The 18,802-nt window shown below is 59.3% G+C and overlaps 5 protein-coding genes across 5 annotated transcripts; 3 read left to right on the forward strand and 2 right to left on the reverse strand.

Moving 5' to 3' along the window:
* Positions 1-7,289: 7,289 nt before the first annotated feature.
* On the forward strand, positions 7,290-8,396 carry DCS_01552 (uncharacterized protein; the record flags this gene model as incomplete). The annotated part of the gene is made up of 2 exons (XM_040798884.1): positions 7,290-7,311; positions 7,396-8,396. 2 exons carry the CDS (start codon positions 7,290-7,292, stop codon positions 8,394-8,396), a joined length of 1,023 nt encoding a protein of 340 aa, XP_040659767.1.
* Positions 8,397-8,515: 119 nt separating this feature from the next.
* On the reverse strand, positions 8,516-9,718 carry DCS_01553 (dienelactone hydrolase; the record flags this gene model as incomplete). Its single annotated transcript, XM_040798885.1, has 4 exons — positions 8,516-8,610; positions 8,684-9,344; positions 9,392-9,441; positions 9,517-9,718. The coding sequence occupies 4 exons, from the start codon at positions 9,716-9,718 to the stop codon at positions 8,516-8,518; spliced, it is 1,008 nt and encodes a 335-aa protein (XP_040659768.1).
* Positions 9,719-10,768: 1,050 nt separating this feature from the next.
* On the forward strand, positions 10,769-12,871 carry DCS_01554 (replication factor A-like protein; the record flags this gene model as incomplete). The annotated part of the gene is made up of 4 exons (XM_040798886.1): positions 10,769-10,812; positions 10,900-11,151; positions 11,221-12,630; positions 12,775-12,871. The coding sequence occupies 4 exons, from the start codon at positions 10,769-10,771 to the stop codon at positions 12,869-12,871; spliced, it is 1,803 nt and encodes a 600-aa protein (XP_040659769.1).
* A 303-nt stretch (positions 12,872-13,174) lies between these two features.
* On the reverse strand, positions 13,175-14,589 carry DCS_01555 (uncharacterized protein; the record flags this gene model as incomplete). The annotated part of the gene is made up of 2 exons (XM_040798887.1): positions 13,175-14,211; positions 14,289-14,589. 2 exons carry the CDS (start codon positions 14,587-14,589, stop codon positions 13,175-13,177), a joined length of 1,338 nt encoding a protein of 445 aa, XP_040659770.1.
* A 2,241-nt stretch (positions 14,590-16,830) lies between these two features.
* On the forward strand, positions 16,831-18,798 carry DCS_01556 (Quinidine resistance protein 3; the record flags this gene model as incomplete). Its single annotated transcript, XM_040798888.1, has 3 exons — positions 16,831-17,272; positions 17,335-18,428; positions 18,538-18,798. 3 exons carry the CDS (start codon positions 16,831-16,833, stop codon positions 18,796-18,798), a joined length of 1,797 nt encoding a protein of 598 aa, XP_040659771.1.
* Between the last annotated feature and the right edge of the window lie 4 nt (positions 18,799-18,802).

Here is an 18,802-nt window from a genome sequence, read left to right on the forward strand (position 1 = left end):
CTGACGGGGTCGGGCCAGGGGTTGGAATTAGGGCGAGCCCAGGCCAGGCACCCAGGGGCCGATAGCGCAGCGGCCCTGATTTGGCGCCACGGGCGACCGTCAGCCAGGCGCCGACGGCCGCCAGCACGCACCCGCCAGTCACTCACGGGCGATCGCCTTTTTTGGCAGCGGGGGGGTGGGGAGAGCGAGGGAGCGTGGCGATGAATCCATCGGCAAGCATCAGCACATGCACCCAACCTACATGCATACAGTACCTGTACTTGCTGCATGCTCACAGTACCCCTATTCGTCCGTACGTACTGAAGATGCACTGTAGACGCACTGTAGATGCCGTACTTGCTCAGTAGAACTGTACTCGCTCAGTAGAACTGTACTTGCTCAGTAGAACTGTACTTGCTCAGTAGAACTGTACTTGCTCAGTAGAACTGTACTTGCTCAGTAGAACTGTACTTGTTCAGTAGAACTGTATAGGTATATACTTGCTCAGTTGAACTCTCCACCTGCTGAGTACCTACAGGTAGTGGCAATGTACTTGCAAAACCCCCGAGACTTTTGCTCATTTCCGTAGCAGCATACTAATACACCCGCAGCGCTGCGCGCGTGTAGGGAGGTGTACAGTGGAAGAAGGGTGCCTGCAAGTAGTTATGGTGGTGCTCGCACTCGCACTCCGTACCGTGCGAGCATTTTGCGGCACGCATTGCTCGTGGACGACTGGCGTCCGTCATGGGTCAATTCGCAGCAGCACTACTGTACGGATACATGCATCGCCGTCATTCATCGTCAGTCAAGCAAGGCAGGGGCAGGCCCCGGTAGCGAATCAAATCCGGTTGAATCATGACACGCGGTGGAAGGTGACGAGTTCAACTCGGTCCGACGGGACGGAGGTGAGCAACGCAAGCACCGAAGAATAGTACCTCTAGCGGCGCTTGCCAGCAAATGCGGACGTCAGCCGGTGCACAGTGCACCTGGGAGTGTTAATACTCGCGAGCGAGCGGGAATATGCTATGATGCCTGCTTTGGGCGTACAAGTAATACTGCAAGTACGAGCGCGTGCGCGTGAGGACGGCCCAAGTAATGCACTGTACGTGTTCCGCACTCGTCGGCGGCGGCGGCATTGTGCTCCAGCACCGCTAAAACAGCACGCCAGCGGAGCTAGCTCTGTCATGGTCGGTTTCTGCACGTGCGCGCAGCCCGGCAACCAAGCATGCTCAGCCGAATCAGCAGGCGGCTATTTGTGACTTGCACCGGGCCGAGATTGCGTCGGTTGCCGCGGCACTTCCGGACCGCCATTGATGCATAAGTACCTTTACGTTGCGAGTACGAGTAGCCATACGAGCCCATGTACGGTAATGTACATGTACAGTCACAGGGAGGAGTAAGTACGAGGACGGAGCTTGCACGCGGGTATGATAACACTGCACGCCACCCCGTACATGGATAGCAAACAGGGACTCGCAAGTACTATACAGCAGGTAGAAGTGCACGTCTGGTACACCAAGTACATGCGCGGTGCAGTTCTGTTGCATGAGCTGCTGGGGCGATGATGCATGCATTTTCTCTACGAACAACTACAAGTACAGTACATGTTCCGTAGACGGATACACGAATGCGCGCGAGAGGTGCACAGTGCGTACTCCTGCATGCACTTGCATTTCTTTACAGCACTGCATGTATGAAATACATGTGCCAAAAGTGATGAATACATGTCAGTACTTTCGCACAAGTGCAGTAATTACTCCATCAAACAGTCCAGATCGGGCCCCGCCGTGGGAGCCTATTTTTCTCCCCGACCCGGTTGTCAGTCAATCGAGTCCTTCGGGAGCTTCCCCTCTATTCGTGCTAACGGCCGTTTGTTCCACAGTGATGGCTGCCTGCCATTGTCATGCGTGCCGTCGACGAGGGCGAGTGAAGGTGGGAGCTGAGGAGAATAAAACAGGGGGGGTGGGGGCTGCTACGGATGACGAATGATGACAGCTTGTTCGCCCGTCGCCAGCGGCTGCTGATTTTTCTCTCACCCTCGAATGCGCCTCGCACGTCGCGTAAGTACTTACATGTTAAGTACTTGCTCCGTATTCGCACGAGCATTAATACAAGCAGAGCACAGTAACGGACGTTTTTCTTCTTCTCGCTCGACGCTAATGCAGGAACCTGATTGCTGTGGGTACACACGATTCTGCGAGTGCGTGTACTTGGTTGTAGTGTACAGCACTTGCGTGCATGCACAAGCAAGTGTACGGTACGGATCACTCCGTATGTGTACGCACACCACTGCAAAGGCCCGCGATGTGCCTCGCAAGGAACCGAACCACCTCCCCTGCTGTCTGTCACTGCGCCGATTCTTGCTTGCACATGCACGTATCTCGTACGAAATCCAAATTCCATAATATTGCACAATCTCCTGGTTGTATTATTGTGGACCGGCGACTACACGTACAACCGTCATTGTGCAATGCTGGCGGGGGACTCGTTGATGCACGAGAACCTGGTGAGCGTACACCTAACCTACTTGGCTGCATCCGCTGTGCTTGTTGCATACGAGCGAGAGACTAACTATCTGTATGCCCATCGTCCTTCCCAGTGACTAGTGCATTGCTGAAGGCGCGTTGTATTACTTGCGGATCCAAACAACAGAGCATTGCTCTCCGGCAACGGGCATGAACTGCGTTCATCACAACAAGCCCCCACCCGCAGCACGCTTGCACCCAGTGCGCGTACGTCTACGCGCACATGTACTGTACATGCATGCTTGTGCGCTTGCCGATACCGGTGCATGCACTGTGGAAGCACTCGCAGGCACACAACAAACAGATGAGGGCACAATGTGCCGTGCACTGTGTACAAGTACAGTGGTAGTGCGGAGTACACTTGCAAGCCACCTTTGGTTGTGCCCCCAACGAGCATTCGAGTCTTGCAGGCCGTGGCTCCCCAAAACTGGGATTCGTGTTAATAGCGGATGTTTTAGTGCATGTACTTGCGCCTGAACAGTACTTTCATACGAGCATACTTACAATCCCTCCTAGGGCGAAAAGCGTTGCTCAGAGGAGCCCGCCTCTCGTCGTGGTGTTGTCCTCCCAGCAACATGAGGGTGAAAAAAAATACAATCTTAGGAGTGGCTTAAGAAAATCAAACCCGAGTAAGAACATATTCAAGTAATACTCCGTACGGAGCACAGAAAGTGTACTTGCGTGTAGGCACTTCCGTACTCCGTACACCTACGAGTAATAGTGTTAAACGCAGCGTTGTCCATCGGACTCCTTTCCGTCGGGTGGGGGAGTTCAAGATGCCGATACTCGACCATCATTGGTCGAGTTCCCTGCGCGAACAGGGCAGGTAATTCTGACTTTTCGCTGGCTGCCAACCACCTCGTTCGACACCAATTTTACTTGCATGCAAACGCGGTGGCCATGCACATGTGCAGCGGGTGTGCTTGCGGCAAGTACGGAGTGCAGTAAGAACACAGGTAATTTCCTGCTTACAGGGGAGGCCGCAGCCACGATGCGCTGGGCACACGAGGCGACAGCGGACGTGCACCAACCGTTTTTCTAGCTTGGTCATTGCGCATCGACACCTGCTCGTCTTGTCGTCGTTTTCCTTTCCCGGACAAGGGTAAAGTACACGCATACTCTGTACAGAGTGCAATACGGAATACTGTACACTGTATGCTGCTGTACACCTGACGCATCAAGAAATGCAGTCACGATCCGACGAGGACAACAGGTGCAGTTGACGGCTCCGTCGTGGAGCCTCGCAAACTGCTCCGAGGATGAGCGCCCGAGCAGCGGCGATCTGAATCCACTGCGGAGCAGCGACACTTGGCCATCACATCGCCGATGGGTGGGGCTGACTGACCGACCATCGACCATCGGACCACGGAACAGAGGGCTCCTTAGCTGGGCGCTTGATAACAGATGCCTACCATGCATCCATCAATATCCAAGAACATGTCGGCATCCGTTGTGGTGGCAATTGCACTGTAACTGCCTGTCGGACTTGTTTCTGTGGAGTCATGATCGCCCCGGCCGCCGATCCCTTTTCGATGCCGTTGGCCTAGGCTCGAGCAAGCGAACAACACAACACAACTCCAGTGGTCCACGTACTCAAAAGTACGCGTGTTCTTACTTGTAGGCATCCCCGAAAAGCCAGTCTATTAAGGCATGGTGGGTCTGGTCTGTGGGTGTCGCAGGTGTCTGGCGCCCTCCGCCCTCCAATGGGAAGGGGAGGGCCCTCGACTGAGGATCCTTGACGACGCGACTTGACCAGGCCGATCGATCGGTCGACCTCCTCCCGTTGGATATTTTCTCTCTCTCGTATCGTCGGCTACTAGCACGCACAAGACCGTGCCTTTTGCATTGATACCTTTTTCAATCAAACGTTGCATACGGAGGACGTGTGGGGTACGTATGTACAAGCACAAATACATGCACACAGGGAGGCGGAATATTTGATCATGTCCACGGACCAGTATTTGGCGTGTGTCGGTATCCAATACACTGTCTACGAAAATGAACATGACTGTAAGTACTTGTACTTGTTGCTCTGTCCTGCGTTACTCGCTGCACACCAACAAGAAAATACTCAAGTATAGGTAGGTAGGTAGGTGCGAGTACAGTATGTTGTAGGCAAGTACAAGTAGAATATGATGCTTTTGGTCCGGACCCGGTGTACCTGTTAGTACAGCGACGCAGAGTTTGAAGTAAGTACTTGCAGGTACGCAAAAGTACATGTACAGAGTAATACATTCGGTCAGCGTGCGATGGAGAATGACACCCTTTCAGTGCGTTTCTGACAATGTCCCAACTCCGCAGTAATACCTCCTATTACCCGTACGCAGCAGGCGGTGACCGCCCGGGCGTAAGCACACCATTTCGGCTTGTTCACATGTCAGTTCAGTGCCTTCCGTTCCCGCCATACACATTCTGCACATGGTTGAACCATCCCGCACATTTTTCGACTCGTTCGCGGAGGCGCAAGTGTAGCTCCACGCATTCGCACGATGCCAAAGTCGAATTGTGCAACTCATGCTGGCACGGCAAGGTAATTATACCTACCGGCACGTTGGCTACGAGTGTTTGTCCCTCACCACGCGGCACGCGAAGCCGTATTGCCAAGCATCACGGCGAAGGCTATCCGAGACAAAAGCTTGCCAGCGAGCGACCTTGCCCGGTCCAGCCTTTCGCGCCCCCCCCCTGCTCACCCTCATGCTAGGTCTATCGCTTCCATCTGCACCAGTGTAAGTACATGCACTTGCTTATTGTGCCGTACTCCGAAGTGCATGGTTCGCATTAGCACGTACGACTGGCAGTAATTCCGTACTGCACATGAATGTGATGCGGCCACGGCGGCAGGCCGGCCTTGTTGGTGCGCCATATAGCGGCAGCTGGCTCCACGCGTTTTTAATGGCGCCTACCTTTCCGTACCCGTGCCGCCTTCCTCTCTGCCGCCTTGGTGCTAGCAATGGAACCAACCCTCCGCTCGGCAGTACAGTACAGTGCAGTCAGTACCTAAAAGTACTTAGTACACTGTACCTGTTAGCAGGGAGAGCATGTGTTTGTGCTGCATCCTACCAAGGTGCGGAGCAAAGAATAGGGTCATGCCGCGCAGTGCAGTACAGGCGCGGTAATTATTCGTCCGCCTCCAGCATCTTCTTGCCGCGCAAACACACCTGCTATCTCATGCCAACTCCGACCTATGGGGATTCATGGAAACACCCCTGTCATCAAAGTCTCGCTGACGCATCTTGCCTGACTAGCTGCGAGGCGGACAAGGCCGGCGTGGAACCTCTCGCCATCGGGCACGCGTCGAGTCATCGTTCGCTGAACAGGCCGCTTCCCTGTTCGCGGAGGCTGTACGAACCAGTGCAAGTAAAAGTGTACCTGCACATGTACATGTACTTGGGTACATGCATACAGTACGGTGCCAAGTGCATTGATCGTGGAGGTTCGGATGACTGTGAACCCTATAGGCGGACTATCTCAGGCACCAAACTCGGGCGTCTTTAGTGCCTGCAGTGCATCCTACTAGCACCCACCAGCAGAGGATCGCCGAGGCGGACGAGGACAAATACAAACACAAACACAACCAGTGAGCATTCGCATGTAGTGCCAACGTCGGTGTGGCGGTGTTCCTTTTGCACGTCCATCACAAGTTGTGGTGCCGCAGGTACTTGCAGCGGGTGGTGTGCTGGGCTTGCACTAAAACCTGTAGTCGAAGTACTCGTCCTGTCTTGTTGTCGCCAGCAAGGTCGTCCGCACAGAACAAGTGTTTGAACTTGTACCCACGACCAAGTACAATACAGTAGCCGCAAAGTACTAATGTAGGAGTTTCTGTCGAATGTACTCTGTGCCGGCCGTGCTTTGCCTGTACGACATGCACAAATTCGATGGCTGCCTCTCGTTTGGTCGCTTCAAGTACTGCGCAATTTCGTGACCGATGGTTTTCGACGCCAGCTTCGACGTAGCTGAAAAGGTCAAAGACAGCCGCACACGTCTTGGGGGCGTCTCGGTCGTCCAGTCGCTCACGACATGACGTCTCTTCCACCACTGCCTTGGTCGGCCTCGATTGGCCTCGATTGGCCTTGGACTAGCCATGTTTGGGATGAGGATTCAGCCGTGAAGCACGTCTCAGTTTACTCGTACCATCGGTTACATCTGTACGAGTACATCCAGCCCGTACTCGCCAGGAAATTAATCGACTTTCTTCGGAGATGATTCCTCCGTCTCGGTCTCGCCGACGTGACCAAGGACAGACAGCCCGGCAGTCGGACCGTTCCCGCCTCCTCCCTCGAAAAGGGCGGAAAGGGGAAGGGGAAGGGGAAAGGGAAAGGGGGAGAAGGGACAAGGACATGGAGACGACAAAGGCGCACATTGTTTTGTGCGTCGGAGCCAACAATAGGCGGTGACTGCACGCTGCCAGTGCCGCGTCTGCCTGAGTGCCTTTTCTGCACCGCCGTCCTGGCAAGAAAGGAAGGACGGCTTCGACAGGCTCCTGCCGCCCGTCCACCAGCCGAACCGAACCGGCTTGAACCGCCTATGCCCTTTGGGAAGGAACGTCACGGCGCGTGACTAATGATGATTGAACTGTGTTCGGAATACTTGTTCATTGTGATTGCCCACGCCATCATCCGCAGCGCTGTTGATCAATCTACTGTAGTCGATTGCCGATACTGAAGGAAACCAACGTATGAACCCATGAAACCTAGGGGCAAGCGAGCAAGTGATTGAGCAAGAATCGGCAGCAGAAACAACAACTGCAGCACCAGCACCAGCACCAGCACCAGCACCAGCACCAGCATGGCAACCATGAAGGCCATCGGTGAGCTCGTGAGCCCATCGTCGAGCGAACAGTCCACTGCTCCGCTCGACTCGACTAACCGCTGCGGCTGAAACCTGCTGCCAGACATTAGAGCCGGCCGTGGAGAGCGCGACGCTCTCTTCGTCAACGCCGGCACCCCCAAGCCCACGCCCTCGGCCGGCCAGGCGCTTGTCAAGATCTGGGCCTTTGGCGTCAACCGCATGGACATTGTCCAGCGTCGCGGCTTCTACCCGTTGCCCCCGCAGGCGCCCCGGACGCTGGGCGTCGAGTTCAGCGGCGTCGTCGAGGCCCTCGGGCCCGGCGGCGGCGACGACGACGACCCCGACCCCGTTCTCGCCAGGGGCGACGAGGTCTTCGGCCTGGCCTACGGCGGCGCCTACGCCGAGTACGTCGCCGTCAGCGCCAAGATGCTCATCCGCAAACCCGCCACCCTGTCCTGGGAGCAGGCGGCGGCGGTGCCCGAGGCCTGGATCACGGCGACACAGGCCCTGCACTTCGTCCTGGGCTTCGCCGCCGGCAAGTCCATCCTCTGGCACGCCGGCGCCTCGGGCGTCTCCGTCGCCGGCATCCAGCTGTCCCGCCTCGCCGGCGCCTCCAAGGTCTACGCCACGGCCGGCACCGACGACAAGTGCCGCTTCGTCACCGGCACCCTCGGCGCCGACGCCGCCTTCAACTACAAGACGCACGATTGGGCCGCCGCTCTCCTCGAGGCCACGGGCGGCGGCGGCGTCGACTTCATCGTCGACTTCGTCGGCGCCGACTACTTCCAGAAGAACCTGCACGTCGCCGCCCGCGACTGCCGCATCGTCCTGCTCGGCACCCTCAGCGGTGGCGAGGTGGCGGCCGCCGACATCTCCCCCATCCTCTACAAGCGCATCCGCATCGAGGGCTCGACCCTACGCAGTCGCGACGAGGAGTATCAGGGCCGGCTGCGTGACAAGCTCGCCACCTACCTGCCGCTCTTCGAGGCCGGCAGGCTCAAGATCGTCGTCGACAAGGTGCTCCCGTGGCACGACATCCAGGAGGCCCACGGGTACATGGAGGATGCCAAGAACTCGGGCAAGATTGTGTGCACCATTTCCTGACGCTCCTCTGTCGTCTACTCGTAAACATAAAGGTTCATACGTGTACATGTGCATGCGGCTCCGGGAGGGCCACAGGCTGCTTCGTGCACCCGCGCAGAAGGAGAGGCGAGGCGGCCCGATCAATGTTCCTGAATCCAGCTGAGCATCTGCTCGTACGCCGCCGCCTGGGCCTCGCCGATGGCGCTGTCGGCGTAGGAACCGACGACGGCGAAACCTATGGTGCGGGAAGCAAAAGCACCCGGTCAGCAAGGGTTCCTCGGCCGCGGCCCGGGGCGAGCGACGCTCACCGTGTGGTACGCCAGGGTACACCTTGACCTCGTGCTCGAGGTTGGCCGTCGACATGACCTCCTCGCCCGCCGACCGCACGGCGTCCGGGAACAGCGGGTCGTTCTCGACGCAGATCAAGCTCAGCGGCACCTCGAGGTCCTTGAAGTCATCGGGCACCACCGACGCCGCGTGCGCGAGGGCGCCCGCCTTGATGTGCGGGCCCTTCTTGGCCCCGTCGCCTTGCTCGCCTTGCCGCTCCGCCTTGGCCAGCAGGAGGACGAACCTGGCTCCGACGCAGTAGCCGACGGCGTACATCCCATCGCCGTGCTTGACGGCATCCGCGTACTCGTCCTTTGCCGTGTCGATGACCTTGTGGAGGAGGGGCATGACCTTGTCGGCCGTGATGCGCGCCAGCCACATGTCGATCATGAACGACTTGGTAACCTCGACGGCCTTGATCTTGACCTGCTCGAGCAGCGTCGTGGAGTCGTCGGTGATGGTCGCCGCCGTCGGCGCCGTGTCGCCGGCAAAGAGGTCGGGCATGAGGACGAGGTATCCGGCCGAGGCGTACTTGTCGGCTTGGATCTGGTTGTTGGTCGACCGGATGCCGGTGCCGCCGGTGAGGAGGAGGAGCAGGCGGGCGGGCGCGTGAGGGTAATCCGCCGGTTTCGAGACGTAGACCTGGCGCGCGTCAGCGACGACGAGAGACGCAAGCTCGCCGAGCTTACATCGACGTTGTCGAGCTTCGTGATCTCGCCAGTGGCAGACTGGCCGCTCGCTATGATCCGTCAACAGCTGCGAGGGGCGGGGCGGGGCACGCGATGAAGGCACGCGCAGGTGCCCCCATGCGTACGCAGCTTGGGCAACGCACGAGTCGGCCGGTCCGTGATGCAGTGCTCGCCCGTGAGCGAAGCTGCCTGGCCAGGAACGTCATCGAGGAGTTCGGAGCCCGAGGTGGACTGGCCCTCATCCTGCGGCAGATCCTTCGGCGGCGGCGGCGGCGGCGGCTGCGCGTCGCTCTCGGGAGCTCTCGTTGCGTTCTCCATGTCCGTCATGGCGGCGTTGTTCACCGTGGCCTTGCTGCTGCGAGCAAAAGGCGTCGTGCTCGGATCGAGTGGGAGACGGCACTTGGAGGGGCGACTGTCCTGCGTTCAGGTATTGGTGTTGCAGAGTTGGGACACACGCTACGGAGTGGATGAGGAGCTATGTGATCATGGGGCCATTGAGAAGGGAGAGGCTGCGACTGGAACCCGACCCCTCCCACCTCCTCACGATGCGAGTGCGGCCAGAAGGGGCCCTCCAGCAGCTACGTACAAGCACTGTAGTTTGCTTCCTCCATTCACGTAGGTTGGTTGGTTGCAGCTGGTTGGTGGTGCCTGCTGTAGGCCTGCAATGTAGCGCACCTACTAGCACTGTAGACGGCCAACCTGCCTACTACCTAGTACCTAAGTAATAGTAAGTAGGTGTAAGTAAGTACAGGGAAGTACGGCATTTATTTGCACAATCAAATTTAGAGCACGGAGTAATACTCCGTACAGTACTCTGTACTTGTAGATAATGCAGACAGTACTCCGTACAGTACATATGTACAACTATAAGTACGATACTTGAGTACACCTACGGAGTACTTGTAGGTAAGGACTTTAAGTCGTTGTACCAGGCACTCCGTAGTTGTAGCGCCTATTAAGTACCTATAAAGGGGTACGTAGTTGTAAACGGATGTGCAGAGAATTGTAGTACAAGTACTCCGTACTTACTCCGTACTGTACTTGCTGTGCTATTTCTGTACATGTTGTTCTCCCTACTTCTACTACCGAGTGCAAGTACCCTTGGCCGACTTGACTCGGCAAGGCTGTGACGAATTTTGACGGTGACATAAGCATTGCCCAGCAGCCCCCAGCACCCCTAGCAGGCCACCCCTCACCTCCATCCTGGCGGGGCCGTTTTCCACTAAACGCGCTGGACGCGTCGCGATTCACCAGGCAACATTGTCGCCCCTTCATCCATCATCACGAGTACGGCTGATCGACCGGCCAACTCCCCCATCAGCTTGTACATTTTTCCTGTCCTGTACGGGTTGGATTCATACAGAACAGAAGCAAACCATGGACCCAAAGTACATGTCGGCCCTCTCCAGGGGGTCGCTCGAGTGCGTTGTCCCCCAGTTGCACATGGAGCGAGCAAGGCCAAACTCGGGTCGAGCGTGAAAACGGGCTGACTGACCTTTTTGCTCCAGCGTCATCTTCAACGATCCCGACAAGGCCGCCAAGCTCTTCCCCGTTCCCGTGATGCAGTGCTTGCAGGTTAAGCAGATGGCCCCCTCGGCCCAGGGCGGTGACCGCTACCGACTGGTCATGAGCGACGGCGACCATTACGTCCAGACGATGCTCGCCACCCAGGCCAACCACGTCGTCCACGACGGCAAGCTCGAGCGAGGGTGCTTCTGTCGCGTCAAGCAGTACACGCCCAACAACCTCAAGGGAAAGAAGTAGGTCGCTCGCCGCGCCGTGGCCGTCCGTGCCGCCCGTCGCCGTCGAACCGGGCTGACCCAAGGCAGCATCCTCGTCATCCTCGACCTCGAAGTCGTCGAATCGCTCGGCGTGCAGGAAAAGGTGGGCGAACCGGTCGCCGTCGATTCCAAGCCCGCCACGGAGACGACGATTGCCGGAAACGACTTTTACGGCGCCAAGAAGGAGGAGCCCAAGCCCCAAGCACAGCCGATGGCCTCCCGACCTGCGACGCACGCGGGGGCCAACATTTACCCGATCGAGGGCCTGTCGCCCTTTGCGCACAAGTGGACCATCAAGGCCCGCGTTTCGCTCAAGTCGGAGGTCAAGACGTGGCACAAGGCCACGGGCGAGGGCAAGCTCTTCAGCGTCAACCTCCTCGACGAGAGCGGCGAGATCAAGGCGACGGGCTTCAACGACCAGTGCGACGCCTTCTACGACCTCCTCCAGGAGGGCTCCGTCTACTACATCTCCAGCCCCTGCCGCGTCTCGCTGGCGAAGAAGCAGTTCACGAACCTGCCCAACGACTACGAGCTCACCTTTGAGCGCGACACGGTCATCGAGAAGGCCGAGGACCAGACGAACGTGCCGCAGGTGCGCTTCAACTTTTGCACCATCGAGCAGCTGCAGAACGTGGAAAAGGACAACACGGTCGACGTCATCGGCGTCCTCAAGGAGGTCGGCGAGGTCGGCGAGATCACATCCAAGAAGGACGGGCGGCCGTTCCAGAAGCGAGAGCTGACCCTCGTCGACGACACGGGCTACTCGGTCCGCGTCACCGTCTGGGGCAAGACGGCCAACTCGTTCGACGCCAACCCCGAGTCCGTCGTCGCCTTCAAGGGGACCAAGGTGTCCGACTTTGGCGGCAAGAGCCTGAGCCTGCTGTCGTCGGGCACCATGACGGTCGACCCCGACATCCCCGACGCGCACAGGCTCAAGGGCTGGTACGACTCGGCCGGCAGGGCCGACACGTTCGCGACGCACCAGAACCTCGCCAGCATGGGCAGCGCCACGGGCAGGAAGGACGAGGTGAAGACGATTGGACAGGTCAAGGAGGAGAACCTCGGCGTCGACGAGCCCGCCTACTACTCCATCAAGGCCACCATCGTCTTCGTCAAGCAGGACAACTTTTGCTACCCCGCCTGCTCATCCCAGGGGTGCAACAAGAAAGTGACGGACATGGGCGACGGCACGTGGCACTGCGAAAAATGCAGCGTCTCGCACGACAAGCCCAACTACCGCTACATCCTGTCGCTCAACGTCGCCGATCACACGAGCCATCAGTGGCTCAGCTGCTTCGACGAGACGGGCAACATGGTCTTTGGCAAGACGGCCAACGAGCTGATGGAGCTGAAGGAGAACGACGAGGCCGCATTTATGGCCGCCTTTGAGGAGGTCAACTGCAAGAAGCTCGGCTTCCGGTGCAGGGCAAAGATGGATAATTACGGCGACGCGCAGAGGTGAGCAGAGCCCTTGTTTCTCCCTTTTCACAGTCACAGTCACACACGCGCGCGCACACGCACGCACGCACACACACACACACACTCAAACAACCCTCTCTTTCCGCTTTTCATTTGTGCTCCGGACACTGACGCTGGAAGCAGGGTACGGTATCAGATTATGAGCGCGTCCTTCCTCGACTTCAAGTCCGAGGGCAACAAGCTGGCCGAGATGATCAAGCAGTACGACATGGACTCATGAGGCAGCGACGTGGATAGGGGCGATGCATGGAACGGAACACGGACCAATGCCACGACGGTACACTGCGCGACGCAGGCCGGCACGGGGGGGAGATGCTGTGCGTTTCCTGGGAAACGACCTGCGGGCGAGAAGTCAAAGTGGCATCAAAGGAAGAACAAAATACTAGCTAGAATGGGCTGCACAGAATCGCATTGTTTGTCAACAGGTCCGTGATGGGAACATTTATTTCATTTTGCCCCTCAACCTTGGCCGCCCCCCACCGGCGCGGCCAGGACGTCGAGAGGTTCACACAGGCCGCCTTTTTCAGATGGGCATGGCCTCGTGCTTCCACGGCCGGCGACCGTCGCCTTCGCCGTACTGGGCCGTCGGCTGGTAGTCGCCCCGGACCTTGTACTTGTAGATGGTGAGGCCCTCGAGGCCGACGGGCCCGCGGGCGTGAATCTTGCTCGTGGAGATGCCGACCTCGGTGCCGAAGCCGTAGCGCATGCCGTCGGCGACGCGCGTCGACGCATTCCAGTAGGCGCCGGCGGAGTCGACCTGGGCCATGAAGCGCTCGGCGTCGGCCGCGTCGGCCGTGAAGATGGCGTCGGTGTGGTGGGAGCCGTGGGCGTTGATGTGGGCGACGGCCTCGTCGAGGGTCGAGACTGTCTTGACGGCGAGGGTGAGGGCGAGGAACTCGGTGTCGTAGTCGGCCGGCACGGCGGGCTGGACGACGATGCCGGGCACGTCGGAGACGACGGCGGCGGCGGCCGGGTCGCAGCGCAGGCTGACGCCGGCGGCGGCGAGGGCGACGGCGACGGGACGGAAGTGGGTGAGGAGGGCCGTGTCCTGGACGAGGAGCGTCTCGACGCTGTTGCAGGCGGCCGGGTAGGAGGTCTTGGCGTCGACGATGGCGCGGGCCGCCTTTTGGGCGTCGGCATCAGCCGTGAGGTAGATGGAGCAGAGGCCGTCGGCATGACCGAGGACGGGGATGCGGGTGTCGGCCTTGACGGCGCGGACGAGCTCGTTGGAGCCGCGGGGGATGACGAGGTCGATGTACCGGTCCTGGGAGAGCAGCTGGGCGATGTCGTCGCGGCTCGTGACGAGCTGGACGGCGGCGCTCGGGACGGCGCCGCCGCCGAGGGCGCGAGCCATGACGGCGGCCATGGCGACGAAGGACTCGGTCGACTCCTTGCCGCCCTTGAGGATGCAGGCGTTGCCCGACTTGATGGCGAGGGAGGCTATGTTGGCGATGACCTCGGGCCGGGCCTCGAAGATGACGAGGAGGACGCCGATGGGGGAGGAGACGCGCTCGAGGATGAGGTCGTCGTCGAGCCGGGTACGCATATGTACCTTGCCGACTGGCGGGGCCGCGTCAGCCGACAGCAACAAGGCAGCAACGACGAGGGAGGAGGGCAACGAAGAGGACGAGACATACGCGGATCGTCGAGGTCCCGGACGTCGAGGATGCCTTTCAGCATATCCTCCCACTTGCCCGGTCGGCCGAGGTCGAGGCGTGAGACGAGGGAGTCGGCGAGGGTGCCTTGGGCGACGGCCTGGCGGGCGCGGTCGAGGTCGCGGGCGTTTGCCGTGAGAATTTCGTCGCGGGCGCCGGCGAGGGCGTCGTGAATGGCGTCGAGGGCCGCGTTGCGGTCAGACGCTGGAAGAGCGGCGAGGGCAAAGGACGCCGTCTTGGCAGCAGCCGCGGCGACCTCGGCGGTGGCGTTGGTGAGAGACATGGCGTGCGCGCGTGGTGAGGGGGAGAGAGAGGAGGGAATTGGCGAGGAAGAGGGGAGAGAGGAGGGAATTGACGAGGAGGAGGGGAGAGAGGAGGGAATTGGCGAGGAGGAAGGACGCGAAGAGAAGTGACGAGGGATCGGTCGTCGAGTTGCGTGCAGAAGAAACGAATCCTCGACGAATTGGTTCACGATGCGGTGAGGAGTGTCGAGGAGGGAAATGGCGAGGAGGAAGGACACGAAGAGAAGAGACGAGGGGTCGGTCGTCGAGCTGCGTGCAGAAGAAACGAATCCTCGACGAAGTGGTTCACGATGCGGTGAGGAGTGGCGAGGTCGAGTGACGTTGAATGCCGTTGGCGGGGTAGGTACGACGGAGTTGACGGAACGAGAGGTTCCTGCCCCGCATGTACATGGTACAGGAATACTTGCGTACTCCGTGCAGGACACCGTATTCGTGGGTTTGGGACACTGTGCTTGGGAGTGGAAGGTGGAAGGTATAGGACAATTGTGCACGACTTGGGTACGCCGTAGATACGGGCACTGCATTTGAGTTTAGAATACTGTATTTGGAGTAGGTATAGGACACTGTGCTTGGGTGTACACGAAGGTATAGGACAATGTGCACGACTTGGGTACGCCGTAGGTACGGACACTGCACTTGGGTGTAGGATGCTGTATTTGGAGTAGGTATAGGACACTATGCTTGGACATGCTGTTAGGTACAGGACACCGTTCTTGGGTACATTGTAGGCACAGGATGCTGCTCTTGAACAGGTATTCTGAAGGGACGGGACACTGCACTGCGTACTATGCTGTAGGTACTATACTATGCTATAGGTACTATACTATGCTGTATGTATACTATGCTGCAGGTATAGGATGCTGCACTTGTTATACTGTAGGGTAGGTATGGGACACGTTCTAGTACTCCACTTGTACATTTATACATATTGTGTGAACAGGACACTTGACAACTCCGTACACCGGGGCCACACTGTAGGCGTCGTACATGGTCCATCAAATACCTTAGGACTGTACTAAAGTTCAGGTAATACTACTCCGTACTCCGTACTAGGTATTATATAATTCCCAGCTGGGGGCGTTTCGCGGAATACAGTGCTTACTCCAAGTACCCGTACATCATCATGACCGGTCCGGTTACTCCCTATGCCTATGCCCATCAGCAACCAGCTTGGAGCTTATACTTGCGAGACCAAGTTCCCCAAATCATAGATTGTACTTGTCATGAAAATCAATACAAAGATGAACCAGCTAGTCGAGTTTGATCGCGGGAGATGCCCATACCTCAACCGATCCGTACACCCGGCACGGCACGGCGATACTTCGGCATGTACTTGCTCGTTGAACTGGCTCTGGCAACGAACACCGACTTCGAGGATAGACAGGCCGTGTGACACTCCGTACGATGTAGAATGCATGCTCATCGTATATTCATGTCCACGTAGACCATTCACTCGGAAAGAAGCGACGAAGCCAGAGTCATGATGATGATGATGGCCTATCTACACGTTCGCTTGGTCGACTTTCACTAGTTTTCCTTAGTCCCCCCCCCGCCGGGCCGGCATCGGAGCTGGCGATGCTCACTTTCGGCGCGCCTGATGCGGAGATCAAACTATGCACACATGATGTGTCTGCAAATATTTCTCTGCAAAGAGGATCATGAGTCTTGATGACCCGGCTTCCCCCCCGCTGTCGCCTTCTCGGTTTCCCGTGCCGGCATCCACCTCGATCAGCTTCTTCTGAGCCGTCCCCGTCTCATCCCGTCTGCATGACAAACCTCCTGTGGGGCGCCTACCGATCAGGGGCGTAATGCAGCGCTGGGTGGGTGGCCGTGGGTACTCCGTATACGCAAACACATATACTTACTTACGCTTGCATATAGCGGCCCCGTTCCCCGTCACGATTCCACATATGCCTGCATGCCGCTCGTGGCCCGGCGAGCGTCGTGTCGAGTAGATATTTGTCAGCCCGCCTCTCCCGAGCCAGGCCTGCATGCCTCCTCCCCCGCCCGTTCTCCACTCCCATCCAAGGTATGCCTCGGCGACCGGAGCGTACCCGAGCCCCGTTGCGTATAATTAATATCCCTTCCTCGTAGCGCAATTTTTCCTTTGTCTTTTCACTCTCACCTTCCGCCGCCGCCGCCGTTTTCAACTCGGCCCGTGCCATTCGCGAAGCCGGGCCCTGCCGCCGTCGTTGCCCACCGCACCGAACCGGGCCGTCGCCATGGCCGCCGGTTCGGAAGCGGTCCGTCGAGAAACCGGCCGGCCACCCTCAGAGGCGCCTCTTGAAACCCCGGCAGGCTCCGACACCGACATGGACGAGCCGTGCTGCGATGTCGACGATGCGGAAAAGGGTGTCGCGGGGTCCTCTGCCGTGACCGCATCCGTCCCGGCCAGCCGCGCCGCAGGTGGGGCCGGACTCGGAGGCAAACCCGGGTCCGCCACCGACGACGCCGCCATTCACCGTGCAGCCTCCCGCTCGTCCACCCGCTCGCGCGCCCTGACCGTCGTGCCCCGCCACGAGAGGCGCGGTCTCCTCGGCCGCTTCTCCGTCGTGCCCGAGGTGAAGCGGCCGTACGACTACCGCCATTCGACCAAATGGGGCATCACGGCCACCATTTCGCTCGCCGCCATGGCCGCGCCCCTGGGCTCGTCCATCTTCTACCGTGCGTCCCCCGCCCCCGCCCCCGCCCCGTTCCCCGTGCCGTGCAGTTCCCGGCATGATCAGCCGAGACGGCCGAGGAAAGCGTCCGAGTTGCGTGGCTGACCGACTGCTGCGCAGCGGCCCTCCCGGCGCTCACGGACGAGCTCGGGGCGACGCCGACGATGACCAACCTCTCCGTCGCCATGTACATGCTCTCCATGTCCGTCTTCCCGCTCTGGTGGTCCTCCTTCTCGGAGCAGTTTGGCCGCCGCTCCATCTACATCATCTCCTTTGCCCTCTTCGTCGTCTTCTCCATCCTCTGCGCCGTCAGCACCAACATCGCCACCCTCGTCGTCTTCCGCATCCTCACCGGCGGTGCCTCGGCCAGCGTCCAAGCCGTCGGCGCAGGCACCATCGCCGACATCTGGGAACCGCGTGAGCGCGGCCGGGCCATGAGCATCTTCTACCTCGGTCCGCTGCTGGGGCCGATCCTCGCCCCCGTCGTCGGCGGCATCCTGGCTCAACGGCTTGGCTGGCAGTCGACCATGTACTTTCTCGCCGGCTACGGCGCCGTCGTCCTGCTCCTTCTCGTCTTCCTGCTGCCCGAAACGCTGGCCAGGCGCGGCACGACGACGACGACGACGACGACGACCGATTCGGTCGAGTCCCGCACCAGCCAGCCGACGAAAAAGACGCTTGCCGAGCAGCTCGCAACGCTGACGAAGCGCGTCCTCGTCGACCCTCTGCGCGTCCTGCTGTTCCTCCGCTTCCCGCCCGTTCTCATCACCGTCCTCGTCGCCGCCGTTGCCTTTGGCGCCCTCTTCGTCGCCAACGTCGCCATCCAGCAAAAGTTCTCGGCGCCGCCCTACGGCTTCCGGCAGGTCGTCGTCGGCCTGCTCTACGTGCCGCCCGGCCTCGGATACTTTGTCGCCTCCTTCTTCGGCGGCCGCTGGATCGACGCCATCATGGCGCGCGAGGCCGTCAAGGCGAACCGCTACGCCGAGGACGGCTCCCTCGTGTATCTCCCCGAGGACCGCATGCGCGAGAACATGTGGATCGCCAACACTCTCTATCCCGCCGGTCTGCTCCTGCTAGGCTGGTCGCTGCGGTACGGCGTGGTGTGGATGGTCCCCTCCGTCGGCGGCTTTCTGTTTGGCCTTTCGTCCATGCTCGTGTTTGTGAGTCCGTCCAACCGGCCCTTGCCGGCCTGCTCCTTGCTTTCCCTCTTGCTCGTCACCCTTTGAATGCGTATTCTCGCAGGCCATCCTTGGCTGACGCGCTTACCAGTCTGCCGTGACGACCATGCTCACCGAATTCGTTCACAAACGTTCGTCGGCCGGCGTCGCCGTCAACAACTTTGTGCGCAACATCCTCAGCTGCGTCGGCACCGTCGTCGCTGCGCCCTGGATCACCGCCATGGACACGGGCTGGGTCTTCACCATCATCGCCCTCTTCTGCCTCGTCTCAGGCTACGGCGGCATCTGGACCCTGCGACGGAACGCGCCGCGGTGGAGGGTTGAACTGAACGAGGCGCTCAAGGACATGTGAAAGG

This window comes from Drechmeria coniospora, chromosome 01 (genome assembly GCF_001625195.1).
Source record: "Drechmeria coniospora strain ARSEF 6962 chromosome 01, whole genome shotgun sequence".
Taxonomy (NCBI): Eukaryota; Fungi; Ascomycota; class Sordariomycetes; order Hypocreales; family Ophiocordycipitaceae; genus Drechmeria; species Drechmeria coniospora.